General features: G+C 44.0%; 1 protein-coding gene across 2 annotated transcripts in view; it reads right to left on the bottom strand.

The window, feature by feature from the left end:
* Positions 1-27807, bottom strand: part of SFMBT2 (Scm like with four mbt domains 2) — a 110146-nt gene that overhangs the window by 26870 nt on the left and 55469 nt on the right. For both annotated transcript variants that reach the window (XM_050969872.1, XM_050969873.1), the window contains 7 exons: positions 15920-16021; positions 15087-15234; positions 9117-9199; positions 6414-6540; positions 2147-2260; positions 835-877; positions 160-230 (listed from right to left, as the gene is read on the bottom strand). In XM_050969872.1, the coding sequence (XP_050825829.1) occupies positions 160-230; positions 835-877; positions 2147-2260; positions 6414-6540; positions 9117-9199; positions 15087-15234; positions 15920-16021 (688 nt within the window). The remainder of the gene's footprint in view (positions 1-159; positions 231-834; positions 878-2146; positions 2261-6413; positions 6541-9116; positions 9200-15086; positions 15235-15919; positions 16022-27807) is intronic.

Below are 27807 nucleotides of genomic sequence, written 5' to 3' on the forward strand. Positions count from 1 at the left end.
GAGAACCAGACCCTCACCTGCTGTACATCAGGTGGGTTCACTGCACCTTACTCCCGCTGAGGATGTGGTTGCATCTCCCCACCCCTATGAGAACTCACTGCCTTTTTGGGGTCCTCCCCTTCCATACAGGACATGGGTCTTTGAAATATGGATCCCTACCTGTTGTGTCTAGCTGAGGAACTGGGCAGAGGTCATGAGGTATTTTCTCAACAGGCACTGTGGATGGTAACCTGTTAAAAGAGAAATGAGGTGTATTTAATAGAATATTTGGTGTATTTAATAGCATCAGACAGGACAAAGGGCCAGAACCAGTCCCCAGGCTGGACCAAAAGCTACACCAGCAACAGCCTGGGATGGGGAACAGAGACACATCCAGTACAATTCCACTTCCCCATGGCTGATCACAGACCAGGGTATTGCAGATGAAGGAGACAGATCCACCCCTTCTCTAAAAATATACTCTGATGTGTCAGCTTTATACCTCCAGGCTCCAAATATCCTCCCTTAAACCCCTTAAATTCAAGTTTCTACAAACTGCAAGAGCTAGACAGGGAAATACCCTCCTGGTATATGTCCATCTTCCCTAAGCATCCCTTGCTGGCCATCAGACAGGGGCTGTACAGCCCCAGCCAGCAAAAAATTGCTGTTACAGAGACTTTCTAATATGTTAACAAATATTTCAGACTTAAAAGAATTCTCTTGTTGGCTGTGCTGCAGTATCTGAGCAGTAGTTACTGAGCCACACAGCTGCTGTGTATTATCCCCCCTGGAAGACCTGATGCATTCTTGTGAAAACACCACCTTAAATAACTAAAAAAACCCCAAACAACTTACTGTTTTTCTGGTTGCACAACTGCAATTCTCCTCTTCCTTCGCACTGCAAAAATGAAGCAAGAAAGAAAAAAATAGTTTTGTCCCCTTCTGTCCTGGTTAAATACACCCAGAATGCATAAAAAGCTGTGTAAATGCACTGACTATAAAATGACTTTGAACACAATGAAATGGTACTTAATTACTATCACCATCTTTTCTTGGTATTTTTTAAGTAAGTCACTACATCATTAAAACCTACTTTAAGGATGTAATAATACATTTAATCTTTCCTCTGGAATGCTAATATTGTGTTTTATGGGATCAGCATAAAAGAAAAAAATTAAAATAAAAACACAAATATTTTTCCATACAGAAACACATATGGATAAGATTACATTTTACAAGCATGATTACCTCCAGCATAATTTATCCCCAGCAATAACTTGTGATAAGGCTGCATAATGTTGCCATAGCAGTATTCTCCTAAATTAGGCTCTGGCTGCCTGATTTTTAACTTAAGCATATTTAACTCTTTGAAAGGGATGATACATTTTAAAATTTGCCTTTTGGATGTTAATTAATATAAACAATGAGGCAAATTTTTCACCTGGGGGCTTGAGACTGGAACAGGAGAACAGCACCAAGCCACTGAATTCTCATGAACTGCCTTCAAATGCAAATAGAAAGGAAATTTCTCTTAATATGCACTGGAGGCAGGACAAAATACTGTGGGCTTAATTGTGCTGTGGGGGGATTTAAACTGAACACTGGGAAAATCTCTGAGCTGGCAAGGGCAGTGAAATAAGGGACAGATACCCTGGGAAAGGGCAGAAATTCCATCACAGAATGGCAGCAATTATTTCTCCATTGAGATGAAGCAGATCCTGTTTTGGAAAGGGGCACCTAGATGCCCTCTGTATGTCCATTCCACCTGACATTTTATTGGGGTTTTTTTTTTCAATTTGAGGTCTTTGTCCTTAATCCACTCAGCTGCCTGAGTGAACCTGGCTCAGCACAACAAAACCTAGTTTCCCTCTGACAACCCCCCTGAGCAACAACCCCTCTGCAAACCCACAACCCCTCTGCCATCCCAAACAATGGAACAGCCTTCCCCAGCACAGACAACCCCATTTTTGGAGGGGCAGATCACATAGAAAAATACAAACCGCATCATTCCAGTCTGGTCACTAATTAGATTTATTACGATTTATTGCAGTAGACTTCCAGCCGGGTTATTGGTCTGCTGGGTAGGTTGATAGTGTCAAAATGGAATTAGAGACCTTAGGAAAAATCCCTGATATCATCTGCACTGCTCAGGTCTCCTTGTACTTACACACAGCTTTGTGTGGTGGGGTGAGGTTATAAGCATTTGCTTCACACCAGCCAACAGGGAAAATGTCCATAGACTCCACATCAACAATACATTCTGGAGAGGGCATCTGTGAACCTATAAACACAAATTTATTATGGGATTTAGGCATGGGAACACCAAGCTCAGAGCCACCCAACCATCCATCACGAGCCTGGGGAAGAGAATGATGGAACATGTAAAAATAAATCTGCTTCCCTGCACCCAAATTAGGCACCATTTCATCTTCAGTTCTGCACAGACAGCAAGGATGGGGCTGCTGCATTTACAGTGCAATGTGGTTCAGAGGAAAACCCCATTAAGAGCACTTTGAGGGTGTGCACTGAAGCAGCTAAGAGCCAGGGAGGTTAAACATATATACCTTCCCTCAACAAGACAGCCTAGCTGACCCCTGGATATTTTGTGATGTTGCATAACTTACTTAGAAGGACTTGTTGAATGCTTGCTCTTAATGGTAGGAGAGTGTATCCAGGCTTTCCCAGGCTGGTAGTAATGTGAGAGAGAGGCTTTTATGTTCCAGTGCTTCCCTGAAGCTTTTTTGTGCAGCTCTGACCTGGAGTCCCATTTTTTAAGGGTGAGTGGTGGCCACTCTTCTGTCCAGAAGTGCCATGAATTCTCCTAGGGTTCCTCACAGGAAACAAGAGCTGGCCACCCAACAGGAGAGAAGCAGTATAAAAATCCCAAGTGGGACACATGCACCAAGGTCTCTGGCATGATGCTAACTCCAAAACTCCACCTGAAGTCTCTATTTGAAGCAATTATCTCCCAATTTGGTTATTACACCTCCTTTAGAAGACAACCTCCTGTCTTCATTGGTGTGGGTCCCACTCACAGAACCAAAGAATTATTTAGGTTGGAAAAGACCTCCAAGATCATCAAGCCTAACCATTAACCCATCACTATCAGGCCCACCAATAACCCAGGTCACTCAGCATCACATCTATATGACTTTTGAATACTTCTAGAGACAGTTATTCCACCATTACCCTGGGAAACTGTGTTCCAATGCTTGACCACCCTTTCAGTGACGGAAATTTTTCCTACTTTTTTTTCCTTAATTTATCTGATTTCCACTCGAAATCTAATGAAGATATTCCTGCTGGCTTTGAGTTCTTTCCAAAACAACTCTTGTGTCCTGAGTCAAGGCATTATTTAACTACTCCAATTCAAGTTCAAGTTGCTGGTACAGCTGGGCCAGGAACTTCACCTCCTCCCTCTGCCAATTCCACCCCAGGAGAGAGAGCTGCAGCACCAGCACGAGGTGATCTCCTAATAAAAGGGACCAAAGGATCAGCAGCTTCCCCTGCATCACCCTTGCCTTGGCATCTGTTAAAACATCTTTGCCTCCTGCTAAAGGCAGCAAGTGTTTGACTGTGCACAGCCAGATGACTCCAGGGAGCTTCCCACTAATGTGTGCTCATCAAGGGCTTGTGGTGTAATTGAAACAGTAATTGAACTTTGTGATGGGAACAGCACTGAGGCTGAGGTGCAGCATTTTATCAGTAATAAGCCTGCTGTTCTGAGAGTGTGTGGCTGCATGAAAAACCTGAAGGAGGCAGGGAAATAAGTGCTGGTGATCACACTGCTGGAGGAAATGTTTCTGTAGATCCATGGATGTCCTCATGGCGCTTCTCTGAGCCCTGCATCATGTTCATACACTATCCATTGAAAATACACACTGGAATATGAAGAAGAGAATGGGATGAAGGCATAGGGGAGGGACACAACTTGCTGAATACAAGATTTCAGCTGCTGAAACTCCCTGAAAAACCATTTCCCTCCACGAGATAATACCACGTGGTCACTGCTCAGTTTGAACCTGATGAAAGCTCCAGTGGGGAGCTCCATTTTCACCAGACACCACAAATCCAGGCAAGGAGCCCGTGTGACAAGAGTCAGTCAGTGGCAAGACATCCACACAGTGAGCAATCCATGGATCAAGCCCTAAACAGAGCAAGAAATCAACACAGACCCCACTGAAATGTCACCAAGTCTAGGAAAACCAATTAATTCATTAGTGTAATGGTGTTCCTCTAACAAAACAGACTCAATTATTTTGGAGGTCCTTTCTGATCATAATTATTCCACAATCCAAAATTATTATAAAGTAGCCATATGAAACGTATTTTCCTGCTTACAAGCAACTATAAATGAGACATGAAGGGTCTTTTCCAACCAAAATGGTTCTATGAACATTCTGGATCTGAAGTTTACAGCTGCAGCCACCCTGAGGAGCAAGAAAGCAGCACAATGCCTGTTCTCCTGCAGCACCTTGTTCCTCTTGTACGACACATTCACAGCTACTCTGTCCTCCCTGGCACTGCTTCTGCCCTCTGGCAATTGATAACCCTGCTTTCAACTTCCAACATCTTACTGCTTCCTTTGGCCTCACTCACAGAAGTGGAAAACAGCTTTTTGAGACTCATTAGTTTCATCTTTTGCGTTTTATGCCGCTCTCTTCTCAGAGCAAGAAATGTCCATGGGAATTGGGAGGTTAAAGGGGAAAAAAGGAGACTAGAAACAGGGTGAGGAAAATGTCTACCATGAATTTTACAGGATGGTAGAACAGAGCAGCAACTCTAGAAAACTGTAAAAGGGGAAATTACAGGAAACCTCCCTGGAGAAGTGATTAACCAAAGGGTTTTCCTCAAATTCCTGGGCTGTGCAGGGAGCGTGCATTATTACTTGTATAAATTCACACCAGAAAGCTTCAAGCTCTAAAATCTAAAATGAACCAGTAAAAATTAACAATGCAGATGATGAGTAATAAAGTAGCAGAGAGCACAGAGCATCCCATCAGTCCTGAGCTTCTCCTCCACTACGGGGGAACCGCACTGCTGCTCATTAAATGCTCGCCTTCGAGTTTAGGGTTTTGCTACTGTACAAAGTGTGATTTATCACACAGTGTTCCCTCATGTGTAACTCAACCCTGCTTAACTCCTGTGTTCCTGGTTTATGGCTGCAGCCTGGGCTGTCAAACTGGGAAACTGGGAGGGCAACAATGAAAGCTGCAGAGGTGCCTGTGATAAATGGTGGGACCTGAGGTCTTCAGTGAGGGGCTCCCATGGAAGCTGGGGAGCCTTGCTGCTTCCAGAATGTAAATAATCACTCAGAAACAATGCTATATTAATGGAGTCAAAAAAAACCCATGCCACACTTCAAGCCACATTTATTTTACAACTCTGCAAGCAGGGCTTGTTTGGTTGTGGTTTTTTTTTTTTTTTTAATGCCTGCTTTTTTGCATAACACTGTGCATACTGTAGTGATGTATTCCTAGAGCAGCAAAGATTTCTTTCTATTTTCTGCAGCCTTTTGCATCTTTTCTGTTTACGACAGATCATTCAATTCCTGGAATTGAGATATAAACCAAGCTTAAAGCATCTATATATCAGAACTCAAAAGAAAATAGATGTACACAGGGGTTTTTTATGGTAAGCTGTAAAAAAACATCCTTTAAAAAATTAAGAATAAGGGGCAAGAAGAAAGAGATGAGGGAAGGAAGCAAGGTGGGAGTGTGCTGACCTCCTCCTGCATCTATCCACATCTTTGGCATATACAAGTGAAGGCACCTGGTCATTTAAGAAAAGAAGTTCCCAAAATGGGTCAAATTCCTTGATCAGACGGGTGTAAATTCAACAACAGCCTTAGTGAGAATGAAATTTCAAACAACTGTTGATTCAAGCAATTAAAAAAATATATTTGCCCTGTGTCCAGACCAGGCTCCAGATAAGCTCTTGCTACCTTGAGCTAGAAGGCAAACAATTACCTTAGAGTTAAAACCCAAAACCTGCCATTGCACACAGCTCTACCAAAAGCAAACACTTGGGAGGATTTATAATCTTTTGGGTTCCCTGGCAATGTTTCTACCAGCTTTAAGAGTTTTCATTAGAGACCTCTCCTCCTGTACAAACTGACAGGTTGGAAACTGCTGTAGAAGTCTCAGCTGCACAAGTGAGGCAAACTTCTATTCCTAGGAAAGATGATGATGGCAGGGAGGAGGTTGTTATCATAGTGATAAAGACTACATGGATGGAAGGGTGGAGGAACTTGCAGCTCCCCCATAGAAAGAGCAGGTAAATGTAATTCCTCATGACACACAACTGGTCAATGTGTATAAAACTGAAAAGCAGGAGAGAGCAATTTTGTGCAGAGGATGAAGGATAAAATTAAGAGAGAGAGAGAGAGAGAGAGTGTGTGTGTGCAGCAGACAATCAGCCTTTAGAGCATGTACCTTCCAGGTGCAGCCACATCAGCCGTCCTTTCACTGAGGTGATGGAAGCCACACAAATCTCTGCAGGATTCCTGGGGTTCACTGCCTCCAGCTTCATGTTCTTGGTGAAGCCACGGCTGAAGGATGTCTGAAAGAGGCAGGAGACAATGCTGAAACATGGCACTGCAGCACTGCACAACTTCAACCAGACTGTCTGCTGGGAAGCATAAATTTAGCATGGTTTGCTTTCTGCTGGAAGGACAGGATACCCTGAAGAATGCAAAGGCATCCAGAGCCAAATCAGAGCTGTGCTGGTGCAGCCCAGGGTGAGGCAGCTGTGCCCCTGCAGCACATGGGGGTCTGGAGGGGAGTAGAGACCCATCTGCTGCCCCTGGAGGATCCCTGTCAGAGGAGATGGATACCCAGAGGAGGCTGTGAGCCTGGAGAGAGGAGCCCATACAGGAGCAGGCTTGCACCAATGCCCATATGAAAACTCAATGATGAAACGCATGTCATGTTCTACTCCTATTCCTGACCCCTAAGGGACTGGAAGGAGGTTTCTCCACATCAGCTCCAAGGATGTCTGAATGTTTGCCAATGTTTGATCATTTTCTGTTAATGTGATACTACCCAGAGGGTTCCCAGTACTCCTGTGCTTAAGCATCTCTCACCTTCCTAGGAGAAACCTGATAAAGCTAAAAACCATCTTGCCTAAGAAATGTCAAAATGACACCAAACTCTCATCCTATGTGAGAAACTGGAAGCCAGGCTCAAATTCAACCCTTCTCCTATTGGTATTACACCAAGGACCATGGGCACTTCACCTTGAATAACCATTGAGAGCTCTCTGAGAGACTAAAAACTCATGGCTTTGGTCTCTTTTCCATCCAAGAACATGCTGCTACTCTCAAACACACCTTGGACTGCCTCAAGCCTTGCTCAGCACACAGATCAGCTTCACCCTGCAAAAGCTGCTAATGGCCAGGGCTGCAGGAATGCAGGCTGAGTTTGTTTAAATGCCTTTTATGTTGCCTAACAAGGAAATGCCATTTATCATCACCCTGGCTCCTTTCATTCCAGTTCAGTGCTGGAGGCTCATTTATACAAAATCAATGGCAAAACAGTTAGGTGGAGTTTATTTTACTAAGCATTTGGGCATGTCAATCCATTCCATAACTGACTCTCCTTGTTAAAAATCCCTCCTGGGGAAAGAGCTACAGCACCTCCACTGCCAGCACCACATCTGGCTGCACGGGGTGGGAGATGCAAAAAAAGCTTCCATCAAAGAGCCCCTCACAGCCACAATTCAAGGGGACCAGCCAGCCAGGGGGCTGCACAAGTGACAGCAGAACAGTTCCCTCTGAAAAGAATTGTATTATTGAGAGTGGAAGAATAAGAGGCACATGTTCATCTGGTGAATGTTTCCTTAAAAAAAGGAATCAAAAAATGCCCAGACCTGACTTAATCTTAGAGGATATTATGCAGAGACTTTTCTCACGGCTGCCACTGTTGAGAGAAGAGATCCACTACTTAGCAAAATGAAAAGAGATATAAAGAAAAGGTGGGGATGCTTGCAGAAGAGAAATGCAAAAATAGCCCCACTGTACTGGTGTGATGCAGCACTGTCCAGCTTCCCTTAGTACTGCGGGAAATCTTTACTTTACATCCCTTCAGGAAGAGGGGCAAAGAAATCCTTACTCTGGTTTGACTCCCAAGTCAGACTCTGTTCATGGTACTGTGGGCTCATCAATAAAAAATTCACTAATTCACCCTCAAAGCTTCCAAGCCAGGCTGCCCCAAGGCCACCACAGATGAGGAAGGCCATGGAAAACCACAGCTGGTGCCTGTCTCCATTCTGCTTCCACAAACACCACATCCCTCAGTTCTGTGACTTCTGAGCCCAGTGAAAAGCTGTACAATTCCTACAGAAACCTGTCTGTCCATCCTTCACCACACCACTTTATTTTGCAAAGCTTTCTCTGCTCATTTTAGGTGCATCAGTGACATTTAGGTACCACCATCAGGACTATTTTCAGTTATTGATGGGATCTCAACCTCCATCAGTTGATGGGCACGTGAAGGAGAGCACCAGGTTGCTGGAAAAGGCAGAAGGCTACACCTGCCTTTCCCCAAGCAATGAATACCTGTCAGATCAAGCCACACAGGACTGTCATTGCCATAAAACAGCCTGCAAAAGATTATTTCAAAAGCTGTGAATCTTAATGGCATCCATCACTCTCACATCACTGTTGCTGCATCAAGGAAGGACATGAACTGTCCCAAGGACCAGAGCATTCATGAGGGTTAATCATCCTCTCATACTTTTTTAACATTTATCATTTTAATACATGTGGTTTGATTTCTCTGTATCCCTGGGATACAGAGAAAACACCTAAAATGTAAAAAGGGACAAATGTTACTATGCAATTTCTTTACCTGAATTATTTTTAGCAGCACTTGAATTAACAGCAACAACCACATGAGATCCTTTTAGTGCTGTACAAAACCAGAGAGGGGATGAAGAGCAGGATAATTACAGATAAAGACAAGACTAAAATAAGTTTTTTTTCTCTTTTAGGGATGGAGACCTGGAAGATTCCCCCAGTTTCCTTCCTAAGGCAGTCTCATGGTGCTCTGGGAGGAACCCTCAAAGCCTTGCAGCACCTTTTCTGTGCAAGCTGTTTTCTTTCACATGGCTGGACAGGAGCAAAAGGAAGAACTTACATTTCTAAAGCACAGGTGAGGTGCTGCCTCAGCTCCACACTGCTTCTGGTAGTCTGCCCAGTCAAAGTCCTGGCCAGAGTAACCTGCAGGAGGACAAAACAAAAAGAGTCATCAGCCACCACTCCACACCACAGACAGAGGACAAAACAGACCACAAGGAGATGAATATTTGTGTTTCAGCATCTCATCCTGCCTCAGTGACCCCTGCAGTGCCAGCAGGGCCCCTGGTCACACACCATGAGAGCCAATGGCTCCTCCAGCCTCCACTCACACACCTCCTGCATTTCACTGCCAAGTCTCCATTAAAAAGTAGTAAGACTGAATTATTTTCCCTATTTTCCCTTTCCTGTGAGCATCTCCCAGCTTTTAACAAACCCATAACTAATGACAAGTGCCACTGAACCAAATTTCCACATGGAGCTAGTTATGGACTTATTTCTGCTGCTTTTAGCTGTCTAAAAGGTGGACAAGGTCATGGAGCTGGACATGGGATATCTGCTGCTCCCTCAGGAGTTGCTTTTGTTGTCCCTCAGCACAATCAGAAGCTGATCCATCCTCTCTTTCAAAGCAGGAGATAAATTCCCCTCTCTTCATTCATGTACCCTTCCTGACTGGCTCCCCAGCATTTCAGGATGTGTGAGCTGAATCCCATCCCAGTAAAAATGTTACAGAAATCTGGAGCAGAGCAGGAAAATGAATGCAGATCTCCCTCAAACAGCCTCAGCAAGCAGATCATCCCTTCAGCCTCTGCTTCTAGGTGAAATAAAGGGATTTCTTTATATGAGCATCTCTCAAGGAGTCCCATCACAGAAAGAAAAATCAGACCTCTGCTCATCCACTATTCCTACTTGGCAATTTAGGCAATAAATTCTTGGGACAGAAATGTTGAGGGTTTTTTAAATTTGCTTTTGGGGGCTTTTTTCTGGCCTACCTCTTAAGTCCCTATTTTTGCAGTGCTTGAAACCAGTGAGTGCTAATCCTGACCAGAGGCTTGAGGATACTCTAATGACATTACTGCAGAACTACTCTAATTTGAAAGTTTCAGGAGTCACCCAAAGGCCAAATTCTCCCTTCAACCTCCCTTCAAATCTCAGCCTGGCCTCATTTCACAGAACATCCCTAAATGCCTTTTGCATTGATAGTCAAAAAGGAACACTTAAGATCAAATGTGAGTTAATCACTTTTGACAATGAAAATTGTGACTTTTTTTTACAGGCAAGGACTGGAATACTGAGTGTAATCTCCTATAAGTATGCCAAATCCCAAAAATAGGAGGCAAAATTTTTGAAAACAACGTGCCAAGCATCCTGCTAAGATCCAAGTATCTCAGATAAGATGATTTCTAGTCCTAGTAATTGCATTCATGACAAACAAATTACTGAGATAAAGCCTTCAGCTAAGATGCCTGTCTCTGAGGGGCATTAAGTGAATAATAATTAAAAAACTAAACATGCACAGGGAAGGAAAAAAAGGGTAGATATTTATAAAGAATGTTCCTTTTCCATACAAAAAATATCCTTGCATTGTTTTTTAACAATTTCTGCAACAGTATTTTCTTCACACTTTGTGGTGTTTGTGAGGGTTTCTAGGACGAGGTGAGAGATAAGAATCTGATTTCTTGTTTTCAGACAGCTGATTTAGTATTATATTATATTATATTATATTATATTATATTATATTATATTACATTATATTACATTATATTACATTATATTACATTATATTACATTATATTACATTATATTACATTATATTATAATAATTTTATTTAAATTGTTTTACTAGAAAAAGAAAGAAGATACATCAGAAGGTTAAACATGAATAAATAATAAAAACCTGTAATTCCTCAAAACCTCGACACAGCTAGACCATGATTGGTCATTAAATTAAAACAATTCACACAGAATCAATCAAACATTCACCTGTTGGTAAACAAAGTCTAAGCCACATTCCAAAGCAACAAACACAAAAGCAACAATCAGATAATTATTGTTCTCATTCCTCCCTGAGGCTTCTCAGCTTCCCAGGAAAAAATCCTTGAGCAAAGAAAATTCTTCAAAAAATATCATAGAAACAACACTTCAACTCTTATTTTTATCTAAAATTTAAATCCCTCACGGGTGGGGTTTGCATCTTGATTTTAAGCTACACAGATCTTATCAAAGTGGGTGGAACAGGCCTATTAGAGGTGTTTTAGTGAGGTACAAAAACCAGACTGTGCTGTCACCACACAATGGCCCCGCTCAGCCCTGCACCACTGGGACCACTGGAAGCCCTTTTCCTTCAGGCTTCAGCAGGAATGGAACCCAGGAGGGAAGCTGGGGAGGTAAAAAATAAACTCACTGCAGCACCACAGGGAGGATTCCAAGAGGGGAACAGCCAGGAATTGATTTCACATAAGCTCTGATGTGTCTGTGGCCTTTGCACGGTGAAGCCGCACCTTGAGGGCTGTGGCCGGTTCTGGGCCTCCATGGCCACAGAGCAGAAATGGAACCCGGGAGGGCAGCTGGGGAGGTAAAAATAACTCACTGCAGCAGCACAGGGAGGGTTCCAAGAGGGGAACAGCCAGGAATTGATTTCACATAAGCTCTGATGTGTCTGTGGCCTTTGCATGGTGAGGCTGCACCCTGAGGGCTGTGGCGGCTCTGGGGCTTCATGGCCACAGAGCTCTGGAGGGGCTGGAGCTGTCCAGGGAAGGAACAAAGCTGGGAAGGGTCTGGAGAACCTGAGGGAGCTGGGAAGGGGCTCAGCCTGGAGAAAAGGAGGCTCTGGGGGGGACCTGGTGGCTCTGCACAAGTCCCTGCCAGGAGGGGACTACTGCATTTGCAGGATGCCCCAATGAAGGAAGGAATGATGAATCTGACTCCATGTTCTCAGAAGGCTAATTTAGTATTTTATGATACTATAATATACTAAAGAATACAATGCTAAACTATACTAAAGAATACAGAAAGGATACTTATAGAAGGCTAAAAGGTAATAATGAAAACTCATGACTCTTTTCAGAGTCTCAACACAGCTTGGCAGCAATTGGCCAAAGAGTGAAAACAACCCACGGAAGAAACCAATAAAACAACCACCTGTTAGATAAACAATCTCCAAACACATTCCACATGTGAGCACAACACAGGAGAAGCAAATGAGATAAAAATTTGTTTTCCTTTTTTTCTGAAGCTTCTCAGCTTCCAAGGAGAAGATCCTGGGTGAAGGGATTTTTCAGAGAATGGGAATGCCACAGGGGACAGCCAGGGGGAACAGGGACAGGAGCAGAGGGAACAGCACTAAGCTGCACTAGGGGAGGGTCAGGGTGGGTATGAGGAAGAATTTCTTCACTGAAAGGGTTGTCAGGCACTGGAATGGGCTTCCCAGGGAAGGGGTGGAGTGCCCACCCCTGGAAGTGATAAGAAACAACTGGACACTCAGTGCTGCGGTCTGGGGGACAAGGTGGCCATCAAAGGTTGGACTCAATGACCCAGCTTGCCTGGAGGTCTTTTCCAAACTCACTGATCCCTGATTCTGTGATCCTGCTCCCAGCTGCCTCCCTCAGCACACAGGGAGATACCAGGTGCCCAGTGCCTCCATCAACACACAGCACTCACACCCTGCCATCCTGGAAGGCTCAGCCCAAGGGACAGCACTGAGAGCTGCGTTTGCACAACTCCTCAAACATGCAACACCTCCACCATGTTTGCCACCTCAGCTCTGGACATGGAAGAACTCAGCATCAGAAACTAATTCAAAGCAAATATAACAATACAAATGTACTGGAGGTTTTGGAAGTGGGTTTTCCTTAGTAAGCTTTACAACTAGGAACATTATCAAAATGGTTTTTTTCCCCCCACTTAATAATAGCTCATAAAACAGTGATTGTTACTCTAAAGGGAAGTGGTCTATAAATCCTGCTCTAATAAATATAAACAGAGCTTGTTCAATGTTTATACAGCAGCAGTTAATGAGTATTCATTTTTGGCACTGTACAGGAAAATAGTGCTCTCTATTTTGAGTAGTAAATGTTTGCACCTCCTGATCATGACCCATTTACTCTTTGTTTGTCTTCAATAAAGCCCTGATAAGCAAAAAGGAAATAGAGTGGATATCAGACAAATAAAGGACTCCAAACTCAAATATCCCAACCTGGCATATTGTTCTGACCAAAAAAAAAATCAGTAGATTTTGAGATCAAAAAACCTTCTTGTTAAGCCTAAATTAACCAGGGTTCAGATGTTTTTCACTTTCCATCTGCTTTCTTTTTTAGTGGTTTTTGAGTTTTTACTGTGTTTAGTTTGTGTTTATTTTCAAATAACTCATTCTAATATCTGATTAACATTTTAGTAACTCAAAGAACATGTCTGCCCATAGAAAAGGTTTTACGGTGCTAAAATTCAGTTTGAACATGCAGCCTTTATACACAGTACAAAAAAATACAGCAACACATAGAATGCATCTATCTGCCACTGGCTTTATGCCTTTTTAGTAGCTTACCCCCAGTATTTCTGATGTCAGAGCAGAAAGCAAATTTGATTTTCACCATGGGAATAAGGAGAGACTTTCTGCACCTCCTTAGGTGCCCAGGTGGATCCCGATAACCAGGCACCACACAAGATCACAGAACCATAGAATCACAGAATGGTTTGGGCTGGAAGGGGCCTGGAAAGTGACCCAGTTCCACCCCGCTGCCATGGGCAGGGACTCCTCCCACTAGACCTGGCCAAGCTGAAAAATATTCACATGACAGATGCTTCAGATATGCCTTCAAATGTTGGCATCTAAAATAGACTTCACACACACTTGACCCATAAACCACCATCTCAAACAGGCTTTGTGTCAGCATGGATTAGAAATTTTTAAGCCTATGGTCTCTTTCAGTTAATTATCCTGCCTGGGCACGCTGCATCTAAATTTGGGTGGAAAATCCCCAAAATATTCCATTTACTTTGATTTCTAGCAACTTTTCTGGCCAGTATCAGTGCGTGCTTACACAGGAATTACACCATTACACCTGGGTTTCAGCAGGAGAGAGCTGAAGCCCCAGACAGCAGATTTATTTCAGAAGAAGCAGCAGAGCAATCATGGATGCACCCTATGCAGGACTTTGGTAGGAATTTCAAATTACATGTGCTGAAGAAGCACTCTGGATATACATAAGAGGATTCTGAATCTGGTAGGGAATTACCCTTCCCTTCCCTGGGTTTGGCAGCATGATGCTTTTTCCAAAATGAAGGCAAAAGTTCATACACAAAACTTAACTTGATTTTTTTTTTTTTTTTTTGAGGCATTTCTTACTCCCAAGCAACACTGATTTTTGGCAACAGACCAACATCCCAGCCAGATTCAAAACCCTGAAATTCCAGGGAACCAACACATTTTGCAAGCAAAGAAATATTGCTAGGGCACAACAGGTGGTTGTCTGAAGTTGGGAGTAATTAACTGCACTGCTACAAAGTTGAGGAACAACAGGGCTGGAGGCTGTTTCTCCTGGCTCTGATCTGAACAGTGCTTGCAGTGTGCCCTGGGATTTCTTGAGACAGCCAAGGAAATCCCTCCACACTCTGGGCAGGCAGCTGTTTTTAGCTCAGACATTCAGATTTAGGAGCTCTGCGTGGCCTTGGTCTTGTACCGACGTGGATGAAATAGGGTTTGCCTCTGCAGTGATTGGACTTTTAATGCTCCTTTTGCTCTCTACACACACAAAGAGCTGCTAGGATTCATCCCACAGGAATTCACGAGGATTTCACAAGCCTTAATCAGACTTCAAAGCACACAGACATCAATCCACCAGCAAGAAACATTTGTTGAGATGTTCATGGGCTGGTAGGAGCCAGAACAGTCCCAAACACTCCAGAGAACTACTCTGGCTTGAGATACTTCAGCTGATGCTCTGCAGCAACTACCAACACCATTTTAAAGGCAATAATAACAAGCAAATGTGCTTCAGAGTAAACCCAAAAATCACTGAGAAGGAATACAAACCCTTGGGAGGTGTGAGATTGACTCCATTTTTAAGGCACCACTGTATTGGCAAGATCCCCAAGGAATCTGCATGGCAAAGCATTGAGATTTTGCTGGGTTCAGGTCTCAAGTCATCAATGGTCACTTGTAAATAATGATTGTTAAAAACCTAAGGGGTGAAAAAGAAGAGACCAAAATCAGGGGTTAGATTTGCTGCAACATTAGGTAACGTGGAAAGCTGAAACAGCCAAACCTGGGGATCAAACTACTGAAAATAATTTGCTTTCACCGAAACCTTTGCATCAAAGGGTTTCTCCCCAAGAGATCAAAGCCTGAGTTTTAGAGATGGGTGAAAGGAAGGAATGGAAAGTGCTGAGGTTCAGGGTCCCACAGCTGAGCAGCAACTGGAGATGATCCTAAAGACCCCAGAGTTTTCCTCTCTTGTATTTGAGTGTGTAGATTAAATATCCAGCTACCACCTTCATTCAACTGTTTAATTTCCAAAGGTTTTTCAGATGTGCAGGGAAAATACATATGGATGGAGGGGAAATAAAGACAAAAGAGGGTTCCTTTTTTTTCTTTTTTTTTGCTTGCAAGTGGTAGATGAACATGCTCATCCCCCTTGGTTTTAAGTGTATGAAATCAGATGGTGATGTATGTGGGAAAGAAATAATTAATTAGGAACATCCATGAATTTTAAACCTATTTGTTAACGTGCTCTCCAGCCACTTAAGTACCACTCTTTTTTTTTTAAGTACCTTCTTGATTTCCACTACATTTTTTCCTAAATGCAGTGGAAATCAGGAAGGGTTTCCCAGACAGGCTCTTTCCATCCCTCCTTTCTGAGCACTCACCTTGGTCACTGATGCAGGACAGATATGAAATGGCTCCCTCATATTCACTGCCTCCAGCTTCATCCCCACAGTGAAGAAGTGGTTTCTCAAATCAGCATGGTCCTGTGAGAAGAGGAACACGAGGTGACACCAAGAAGCAGCCAATACATCTGAAAATTTACTTTACAAAACCATGTGGGTTTTGTCAACTTAGCTGGTCCTGTGTTCTTTTCATGCCAACCCAGCCGCAGAAAGAGAGGGGACAACCTCAGTCCTAGAGGACACATCTACAGCACCAAGCCCATCATACCTAAAGCACAGGGAATGTCCATCTCAGGCATCCAACCAGAATTTGGTCCACAAGGAGATTGTGCTCACCAAAGTGAGGACATGGCTGAGAAACTGCTGCTTGAAAATCTCCTTTGGGCAGAGCCTCTCCACCTCTGACAGCCACCACCCTCTGGGAGCAACTGAGAGACCAGAGGTGCCAAGGCTCAAACTGAAGGCCCCCAGGGTAATGTACAAGATGGATGCAAACAGCTCAGCATGGCCCTGATTTACCCTGATGGATGTCCAGCACCTGCAGGGCACCAAAATAAGCACTGGGCTGCTCTCCAAGATGGAAATATGGAAAGGTTTGGTTTTTTTTTCCAGCCAGGAAAGTGGAAAGTGGAACTTGGACAGTGAACTCAGACCCAAAATGTGGGCAACCAGAGAACATGATGATAGGAAAACAGGCAGCTGTGTTCAAGTACATCCCCAGCGTAACACTTCCACCTGGGATAAAACCTGGCTGCACCACAGGCTGCACACAGAGGGTTCCCCACAGCAGCTCTGGGCATGCAGGATGCAGTCCTAAAATCCAGAAGCAACCCAGATTCAACTCCCTGGTTTGCCACCAGTTTAGTTTAACACCTAATTACTCCATCCCTTGTGATCCCTATCTAACAGTCACAAGAGCTGCCACCCTAATTCCTGGGTAATGACTGAGTTTTGTGTTCATTCAATGAAAATGTCCCACAGTATTTCTAAACCACTGGTGCATTAGCCAATACAAGCATGAAGAGAGATGATGCTGTATTTAGCACACACTCACAGACTACTGCAAAATACATGCAGAAAGCTTGCTACCTAATAAGTGGTTAGCAACAACAATCCCATCTACATTCATTGCTACACGTGGTATTCTTGCTCTAAAATGATTTTCTATTGATCCAAAGTTGTGTTTCATTGTGCTTTCTTTTCCCAAGAACCGTCTGCACTTGTAAGGGCTTAACAACTTCTATTCTGGGATCTCACATTCTAACTGCTGCTAGAGATAAGGATTTTTACAAGCTCCAACCACAGCTAAATGAATGGTTGTTTTCATCCTACCAACCTGCAGTGTTACAGAGCCCTTTTTGGTGAGAACCAAAAAGCAGAAAAAAACCACCAATGGAACAATAATGAATTTTGTCTCAAAGGAGAAGAAAATACTGATGAGAAAACTGAAGAATATTTAAGAATAATGGCCCAGAGCCCAAGGAACTAATGGCTGAGGATGGAGCAGACATCCAGGAGTTCGAGCATCCTTTTCTTAAGGGCACGCAATGATAGGATGAGGCAGAACGGTTCTAAGCTGAAAAAAGGCAGATTTAGATCAGATATTAGGAACAAATTCTTTACTGTGAGGGAATTGAGTCACTAGAACAGGTTTCCCTGAGAAGATGTGGATGTCCATTCCTAGAAGTGTTCAAGGCCAGCAACCTGGGATAGTGGAAGGTGTCCCTGCCCGTGGCAGGGGAGTGGAAGGAGATGAGCTTTAAGGTCCCATAGAAAACAGCCAACTTTAATACTGAAAAGGCTTCAGAGGGAAAAGATGATGGCTGCAAAATTCCAACATCACCAGCACTGAACTTTAAACCCCTAAAGGAAAAATAGCATTTGGACTGGCGGGCTGCCTCGCCTGCATGAGGATCCACACTCTGATTCTCTTAATCCTTGGGGTGAGGTTGTAAAGAAAAGGCAACTTTGCAAAATGTGCACCTGGAATCAGCATCTCCCCACAAACGTTCCATGATTCAACTCACGCTTGGATCCAGCCTCAATAAGTAATAAGCCAAGATCCACCAAAGTACTTAATCATATTTATCTTTAAACACACAAGTAGTTTAATCAACTTTTAAAGTGATTTGTTGATTGAGACCAAAATATACTGACACCAAACCACACTGCTTCTCCTTTTTATCTGAACCATTTTCTTTGGTGTTTCTCCTTTTATTTGTTTTGGCTTTTTTTCAAAGGGGAAAAATAATCAGATGGGGGGAAAACCACTAATAATATTTGAAAGTATTTTACTTCAAAAGCACTGTGTACCTTGGGATCAAATCTCCCTTGTCTTTCAGTATATCAAGTAAATATTTTCCCCATTAAATTAGTAGCAAGATTGAACTCACAAGGGGAGTTCACAGGATCTCAAGTACGTCTCCCTTTTGAGGGTCAAAATCCTCTTTGAAGCAGAAACATGCATTTCTTTGGAGAAATGCTGTGGAAATAAAAACCCTTTCTGTGTTAAATGTCATTTTTGAGATGGAAAAGCTTTCATGGACAAAAAACCTTTGTGTTCCACCTCTCTGGAAGATGGTCAGGGTCTGGATATTTGATCTGTCTCATATACTGGCTAAAGAGAATCATCAGAATTTACCAAAGCAGCTTTATATTTTTGCAGCCACAAAAGGAAAGAAAAAAGATTCCTGATGCCATTCTCTGGTTCCAGCGCTGGAGCTGCCTCAGCCAGCAGGGAATTACTTAGGATTTGGCATATGCTCCTCTTCAAAACTCCAATTAATTTACATAATTTCTAAGAATAGGTTCCAGAGAAGTGATGGCAAAGCTTTTAATTAGTATTAGACTCAAAGTGATACACTGGATAATGAACTGCTCTCTCTTCCCTTTATTCACGTTGACAGGAACGACGCCTGTTTAATAAAAGCAGCTACAAGGAAAGGACTGGAGGGGTGAGACTTTCTCCTGGTCCCCGCCAGGCTCTGCAGCTGAACAAAAGAAATGCCTGACATGATAATGGGTGGCAGAATTCGACCCTTTGCTGCTATTTCACAGCATTCAATACCACCATCGAGGATGTCACCAGCCATTATTTTCCAGCAACTTCTCCAAAGTGACTCAATTTCCTTTGAAATGGAGATCAACAGGCAGAATAGTTTTGACCAGCTGGAGCATTTTAAAGCCTCATGCATGGTGGGCCTTTACTCCTGCTGGCAGTCAGTGCTTCCCAGGAGCAGCCTCGCTGACCACACACAAGTTTGCTCTGGATATTAGGAAACATTTCTACACTGAATGGGCTGCCAAGCATTGGCACAGGCTGCCCAGGGAAGTGTTGGAGTTGCCATACCTAGAGGGATTTAGAAGTTGCATCCATGTGGTATTTGGGGTTTTGGTTTAGTGGTGGGCTTGGCAGTGCTGGGTTAATGGTTGAACTTGATCTTGGAGGTGTTTTCCAAACTAAATGAGGGCAATGATTCTGTGATTCTATAGTTTATACCAGTGGATAGCCTGTCCTGGGGTTCACAAGCCCTGAGAGGGCAATGGAAACACCCTCTGGCTGCTGAGGAGCAGCCAAGTGACCTGGACTGACAATCAACAAGGATTCAGAAGAGTCCCTTAGAGCAAAGTGAAAAATCATGCCACAAAACATTCAACAAATTAACGTGGCACAGGCACCACAGCTGCTCACTCCAAGGGTCACAGTCTCTAACATGATGGATTACAGCTTAGGGGTAATGAGTGGAGCACTGCAAAAGCCCTCAATGAACGTCTGTCACTCACAGTCCAAACCCACTGGCAACAGCCAGAGCTGTCACAGCTCTCACTATAATCCCAAAAAAGCAATTAAACTCAGGCCCACACTCACAGCTTCAGAGCAGGGGGTGCATTTGCAAATGCACAGGCTGTGACCCTCTGGGCCACCTGAAAGACAGCCCTGCTTTGATACACATCTGCACCATGATTTCCATCTTTACATGGCTTGTATTTCTGTAATTATCCTGAAAAAATTACTGATGGGCTTTGCAACAGCTCACTGCATCCAGCATCACACACAGGGCTGGGAACTGCAACATCTGGAGGTCAACTAACAAGTTAGCCACAGTGCTGGGAGCAGAAACAGGCTCCAGATTCCCAGACTGGGGAATTAATTCCCTTCCCAAATTCCCTTCTTTCTTTAGGGTCTGAGATAGCCACACAATTTTCTCCCTTACAGCTAACAAGCCACCATCAGTGTGGATTTCAAAAATACCAGGTGACATGGCAGCCTAAATGTCACTCCAAAAGAGATCCACAAACAGATTTAGAAAAGCATTGCAACTCTTCAGGATCTGAGTAAGCCTTAGGGAAGTACCTGTGTGGATGACATGCTTAAGTCCTGATAATTAAGTCAGTAAGTTTTAGCTTTAGGTGATGGACTCAAGAAATTTCAAAATCATAAATCATCACTGCCCTTTGCCCAACCTGGTAGCTAAACACCAGGTCAACAATTGTAATTTCTGCTAAAAAATGCCACTTGGGTGTAAATAAACTCAATTTTGTCCATGTCACAAGAGTGGAGCTCAGGTAATTTTACAGTGCACTGGGTAAAGCTGATAGAGCAGGGGGACCTGGCTAAGCTGCTTTTGTCTGTGACACTCAGGGAAGCTGCACTCTGATAGAGCTGGCTGCTCTATCTGTGTCCCCAAACCCAAGGAAGGGCATCACTTTCAGACTGTGACATGTCCATTTTTAGCCCACTCTGCTCAAGACCACTGGAGTAATATAATTTTAAACACAGCAGCTTACACAGTGTATAGAAAAGAGCAAAAGGCTCTCATTTGGGTCTAATTGTCAAATATTCTTAAAAGTCAGGGCTCTTTTGGTCCAGGACAGTCAGATGCACACAAATTACAAAACTGCAACTTCATGCAAAATTCAGAACTAAGTCTGAATGCTGAAAAGCTGCAAGGTTGAGAGGCTGATTAGAAAAACTGACCACTTAATAAATTATTGACCTGAGCCTCCTTTAACTGTAACTTTGACTTTACTCTTGCCTTCAGTCCCATCTCTCTTGGTTTACCCTAATAAAGGACATAGAGAAGAAGGCCCCATCTGGTATAACTGGGAACATATTAGTTGATTTGGTTTTTATTTTCAAAGAAATCACTTCTCCTCCATCTTTTCTCTCCAATTTCTCCAAGAAACTGGCTGTTTCTAATAGCCTAATTTTAATCACAAAGCTCATGTGTGGGAACCAGTCACAAACACAGTAATAGCAGTGCTTAAACTGCCTCCACAGGAATCTGGCATTTGTTTTTTTAATTGAGAGAAAAAAAAAGAGGAAATAAAGAAAGAAACGCTACCCAATGCATGATTTGCAGATGAATCAGTCTTGTTTGTGATTCACCAACTTCCTTTGCTAAACATGGAGCAATTTTCCCTGAAGGTGCACTCTCTGCAGGGAGACAGAAATCCCTGTAAGATGCAACATGTGCAAACTGTCCCCTTGCTCTGACAAGAGCCACCAGAGGAAGACCAAAATGTAGAGATGTGGGGTGGGATGATGAGGAGAGGGTGCTGGGAGGGATGTTCTAGAGACACCAAACCCTGAAGCAACGAGAGCCAGCTACAAACTGCACCTACTGAAGAGCCCCTTGAAAAACTGCAGATGCTTCTGCCGAGGACTGGATTTAGCCCTACAGATTTTAAGCGCCTCTTGTTGAATAAAAAATAGTTACCATAGAAACAGCAACATTGCAGAGTAGCCGGTCGAAATCCAAGCACACCTTCTCCGTATGGCTCGGGCCACCACAGATGGCATTAGGGCAAAGATCCCCTCCCACACAGCACCTGCTTGGCTCTGCCTGGCCACTGGAAGCATGGCCAGAGGTAAAAGAGATGGATATTCATCCATTTGGGGTTTTTTGGTGTGTTTGTATCCTAGGGTGACGTTATGATGCTTGTATCTCCATTTGTGTGTTCTGTTTATGCTGGATATTATGTTCTGTGCCTTCAAGACTGGCTCTGAAGAGCGAATGTTTTGGTTTGTTATCAGCTTGCTCCCCCACGGCTGGTGGGACACAGAGACAGGGCAGTACATAGTGCTGCTTTTGCTTTTTGCTGTGCTCTTGCTTCTGCTTTGCTCCTGCTTTTTGCTTATGCTGATTAGTTAGTTTAGCTAAGCAGTCCAAATTTTTCCCTGGACTGTTTTTCCTTTCCCTTTTGTGGAACCACTTGAACCTGCTCTGGACTGGGACCTGGGAACACCAAGAGTTTGCACCTTGTGGCTGCAGCAGCCATCCCCAGTGTCGGAGGGACTGATAACAGAGCAACCACCACCAGGAGAGACTTTCTGAATTTGTCATCTTTTTCAGAGTGGTGACAGAGTGGTGTCATCTGGTATTGTTCATTTTGTGTGCTGGGGGTGCTGTGCCTGTTAAATAAACAGGTTCTTTCAACCTCTCTCTGAGGAATTCTTCCCAAACCGGTTGGGGGAAGAGGCTGTGTAGGTTTGCTTTCTGGAGGGACCCCCCTTGAGGTTTTCTCCCACATTTGCCCTAAACCAGGACAGTTTGGTTTGGGTTTCTTAGCACTTCAGAGCCACAGCGCTTCACAAGCGTCAGTGAGACCCGGCTGTGTTACACACCCAGGTCCCATTTCATGGAGGGTAAAGTCACACAGAAAGGGTGGCACAGGTGGGAACAGCTACTTGAGTGCTCAGAGTGAAACCAGCAGTGTCTCTGCTCACACCCCCTCAACACACAGCCCCTTGACTGTGAGGAGGGACTGGGGCTGCCCACGGTAGCATCACTGCAGGAATCGTTACTGAGAAATCAAGAGGAATTTGTGAGAGCAGAGAGGATCAGGAGCCCATTCAATGCACAATGTGAATTGCAACCACCCTGAAAAAACAGCTACAGACCACAGCTGCTTTGCTTTTTTTGAGGACATTAATTCATCTTTAGATCATATAACAGCAGACTCATGGAATGATTTGGGGTGGAAGGGACATTAATGATCATCTCATCCCAAAGCCTCTGCCATGAACAGGGACACCTTCCACTATCCAAGGTTGTTCCAAGCCCCAGCCAACCTGGCCTTGGACACTTCCAGGGATGAGACAGCCACAACTTCTGAGCAACCTGTGCCAAGGCTTCACCAACCCTACAGAAAAGAACTTCTTCCTAATATCTGACCTAAACCTTCCTTTTTTCAGTTTTAAGCCCTATCACTACATTGCAAAATGCCCTAAAAGGGGTGACTTTTAGGTATCACCACCCTATACATGGGAGCAGATGCTGCTGCAGGAGGCACATCAGCCCCTCTCAGTGGAAAACACTGCCCAGGGATGTGGAAGGCAGGAGCTCAGGATGTCACAAGCTCCCTCACACCAAGGCTGGATGCAGAGATTCAACTAAACCAGGCTCTTTTGCTGACCTCTCCCCGTCCTAAGAGACTCCATCATGTAATGAAGGAAACTACACATGCCAGAGAGATGAGGAAGGCTGAGGGACCTGGTTCTCACTCATCCCATCTGCTTGGCTTGAACTGCCTCTAGCATTTCTCTCCCAACCCTGACTTTCATATGGTGCTGCCAAACAGACCCTGGGGGCACCTCGGACAGGCCTTGGCTTCACCCACTCCTTGGATTGCTCTCCCAACCCAAATCCTTGCACATCCCTGAACAGTCAGGAGGGGGCTGAAGAGGGTTAGAGCTGTTCACTGCTCACAGAGGTACCACCAGCCTGCATCTCACCCTTTGGTATCAGAGACATCCTGACTCCCTCTGGGGTGTCCCCTGCTTCTTACAAAGATAAATGCTGAGGCAGGAGTGGATCAAAAGGGAGCAGAAAACCAGAAGGATAGGGAAGCCATGTGTCCTGGATTGCCAAGCAAACAGTATTCTATTTCCATCTGTATGGCAGTTGTCTTCTGTTCAGTGGGCAGCTTTCCTTATCTCTTCCACAACCACTCCTCCCTCTGGGGAGACATCTGCTGATAACAGGCTATTGAATGTCACTGCATGGCTGATAAGAACTACAGCATCCCTTTGGGAGATGCTCTGCCCAGAGGGAGGAGCCAAGCATTCCTACCCAGATATAATCTGGAGATTGTGGAATACCAACACTGCTTCTCCACTGGATTTTCCCAGAAGAACAGCAGCTGCCTCTTCCACTGGATCTTCAGAGGAAGACTATACCTTCCTCCAGGATCCCTGGTCCAACAGAACCACACCTGACACTCCAGGAGAGGTGCAGCCACAATTTCAATGGGACTGCTACCAACACCCTGACCCACAGGGTGTCAGGCTGTGTTCTGACTCTGTTAGCATTGTTTTAGTTTACTGCATTGTTTATTTTATCTTTTCATTTTCTTCCCTAATAAGGAACTCTTATGCCTGCTCCCATATTTTTTCCTGAGAGCCCCTTAATTTCAAATTTATAACAATTTGAAGGGAGGGGATTTACAGTTTCTATTTCAGGGGAGGCTCCTGCCTTCCTTAGCAGACATCTGTCTTTCCAAACCAAGACACCATGTACAGGTGTCCCAGCCAGGCCAACAGCAACTGTGGAAAAGGGCTGGAGAGCCCATGGATGAGGAAGAACAGATGGAGTATAAATAATCTGGCAGCCTGCAGACAACTCGTGGGGTATTAAAGAACGGCGTGCCGAGCCAGGGCCAGCCAAGGCAGCAGGGCATGAAGGAGCTCGGACTGGGACTTGGCTTCCAAGGGAAACCAAAGGCACGCTCCTTTCAAGCTGCTGCAGCAGCATGTGCCCATCCACTGAGGGGGGATGAAGACACAAAAACCCTCTTGGGCTTCAAGGCTACTCATGCAGCCAGGTCAGGATTGTCTATGAGCTGATAATCCTACGGGTTTCTCTAATTTAAACTCTTCCAGTATAGAAAACACTCTGAAACACCCACAATGTTGACTAAATTCTGAGAGGTGCTGTCTTCCTTTTTTCTTAAAAAAAACCCAACAACATCTAGGAGAAAGTGTTGCTCTTACTCTCACTACTAAAATGCACAGTTCATCCACTGGAAATAACTTTTTTTTTTTTTTTTGGTAGGAAGGAGTCCTGTTCAATATTTGTCTTTGGGCTTTTGAGTGGAGAACTAGAAGCACCACTCTGTCCTGAATTTCAGGGGCAGCTCTCTTGCTGCCCCTCCATCTGTCTCTTTAGGAGAGATCTGCCCCAACTGACTCTTTCCATGTCATTAGTTTTAGTATTAATTAATACTATTAATTGGTTATAGGAGACATCCAGAAGCTCCAGTCAGAAATAGGGGAACACTGGGCTGGGCACAATAAAGAGTGGTTTTTGCTAGAAAGATTTAAAGCTAGAAAGAACAAACAACAACTTCAGGAAAGGAGGAGAGTAGAGGAATGGGACCAAAGGATATAAAACAGGAACTTCCACCTGTCTTAGGTATCTAACACCTCTCTCTCCTAGGTGCTTTTCAAGCAGTGTATCAGGATTTGGTTTAGGTATGTGGCTGGTAACCCACAGATCCATCCAAGCCAGTCATCAGGATTAACTTCAGAGGAATTGGGAACAAGATGCCAAGATGCAAAATCCATGGAAAGATGAGCACCCCAAATCCTAGGCAGGATTCAGTTGCCCAAACAGAGGTGTCTGAGGTGAGGACCCATGACATCTGCATGGAACCCACAGATCTGGCACAGGAGAATGGAGAAAACAAAATGGGAGGTCAGAGAGGATATCCAGGATCTCCTGCCTGCCCCTCTCCAGGAAATGAAACCCATTCATCAAGCTGCTGGGCTGTAACTCTACTACATGCACTGGTTTGTACTGTGTTTGGAGCATGGTTCCCTCTTAGAGATCACCAGCAATGCCAGCACTGAAGTAAACAACTGAAATTGTTCCACTTAACCTTGAAATCAGGCCCCGGCAACATTTTGACCATTTTTATTCACAACAAGCCCTGATCATTTTATCAGGTGTCACCCGAAACCCAAGCCATCATTTATGACCAGCATCAAACCAACTGTAGGATCATCCCAAAAGCACCCTGAAATCAGAGCAGACATATCAAAGGACACGTCCTTGGGTTGTGCCTTTTGGAAGGATTTGTGCTCCTAAGCCATTCAAACATCCTTGAAAACCCTGTCTGTATTTATTTTTCTTCAAGGATCAACATGTTTTCTGAAAGGCAGGGAACGACAAAATAGCAGGTGCATTGCAAAAAGCTTTTGTGAGGAGGAAAATTTATTCCAGGATGTGCAGTTTGCAAAACACTATGTTTAGTAGCTGCATAATAGCAGCATTTTGTGACAGTTAAACATCATGTTCCTTCTCAAAGGATCCTAAAGCATTTTACAAACACTTCCAACATATGGCCAAGTGTAAAACAGCACCAGGAAAAAAAAAAAAAAAGAAAAGAAAATCCTGTTTGCAGCCTTCTCTCCTGATTTTTGCAACCAGCTCCTGTGGTCTGGTGAGCTCTCCCTGGATGCCAAGAGGGGATCAGGGCTGTGCTTCTGCAAGGGGTTTTTGGAGCTGCTGCTGAAGACCATCACATGCCAAGCTCAGCTCTGCCACGCTTCTGAGCACTGATAATGCTCAGACCCATGGTTTTTGAGTTCTCAGGCAGAACCCAACCCTGTGACACCAAAACTGAGGAGTGTCACAGCTGACAGACCCCTGAGAGCAACCGCTTCTCACCCTGCAAACGTGGCTCTGCTCTGCCAGTGCCACCTCCTGGGGACAGCTTGATGGCACCACAGTGACACTTCCCTCAGTCATGCAGAGCTTTAAGGACAACATGGATTTAAGTCATAATCCAGCCCAGGGGACATGCTCATGAAGAGCAAGCACACACCTACACCCCGCTCAGCCAGGGAATTCTGCAGGGAAATGTGGAAAAAACAGAATGTAACTGCTCAGTGTGCAGTTAGCATGTCTGCCAAAGTAGACATTTTCAGCTTTCCAGAAGATCTCTAAGAGTTGCCAGCTGTCAAACCTTGTCTTTTTTATCTTATCTAACAAACAGCTACAAGAGCAAGGAGCCCCAGGCACAGTGTAGAGACACTACTTCTGTGCTGGATTTGTAAATAAAATTTAAAAATTTAAAATTAAAAGGAAGTTATAAAAGACACCTTTGGATACAACACTCTTTGCTGGGATCTGAAATTCTACTTGAAGGTCCCACACCTTGGCTTTCTTTGCAGGATCAGCTGAGTTTACTCCCAGACAGTCTCCTAAAGCCTTAACTCATGTTTAAGTCATTACTAGAGGAAGACTTGCACACAGGCACAGATGACATCTTGTCTTTTCTCCTTAATTAAGATGTACAAAATGGGGTTGGTTCACCCTAAATGGGCAGAATGAAGTGATGCCCACACACAAAAAATTTATTCAGTCTCCTGCCCTCCTGGCACCAGAACCAGGGCTCAGACAGCACCAAAATCTGAATTCTGCTCATCTTGTGCTCACCTTCCACATTATGATAAACAGAGAAGTCCTACTGACCTAATCATGGACCTAAACATTGACATTTTTGCCACATTTGGCCCCAAAGTAACTCAACTCTTGGGCCATTCAAGCATTCTACAGTTTTGCACTGTCTTCCAAGAGGAACCTCTTTGCAAGCTCCAAGCACACAGCACAGCAACTGGGATTTGCTGAATTCAAATTTATGACCTGCATGCAATAATTAAAATAAGTGGGTATGAGTCTGGCACGCTGGGAAGAGCCAGCAACACAGCTGTTAGTTATAAACTTTTTTTCAAAAAGGATGTTTCATGAGCCTCATCAGAAACATTCTTCACTCTTTCACACAGGCAGGAATAAAATTTACACATCAGAATTTCCCTTCTGTGATTTAATCCCTGCCCCACACAAAGCATTTTTGATCTT

Source organism: Serinus canaria, chromosome 1A (genome assembly GCF_022539315.1).
Source record: "Serinus canaria isolate serCan28SL12 chromosome 1A, serCan2020, whole genome shotgun sequence".
Lineage (NCBI taxonomy): Eukaryota > Metazoa > Chordata > Aves > Passeriformes > Fringillidae > Serinus > Serinus canaria.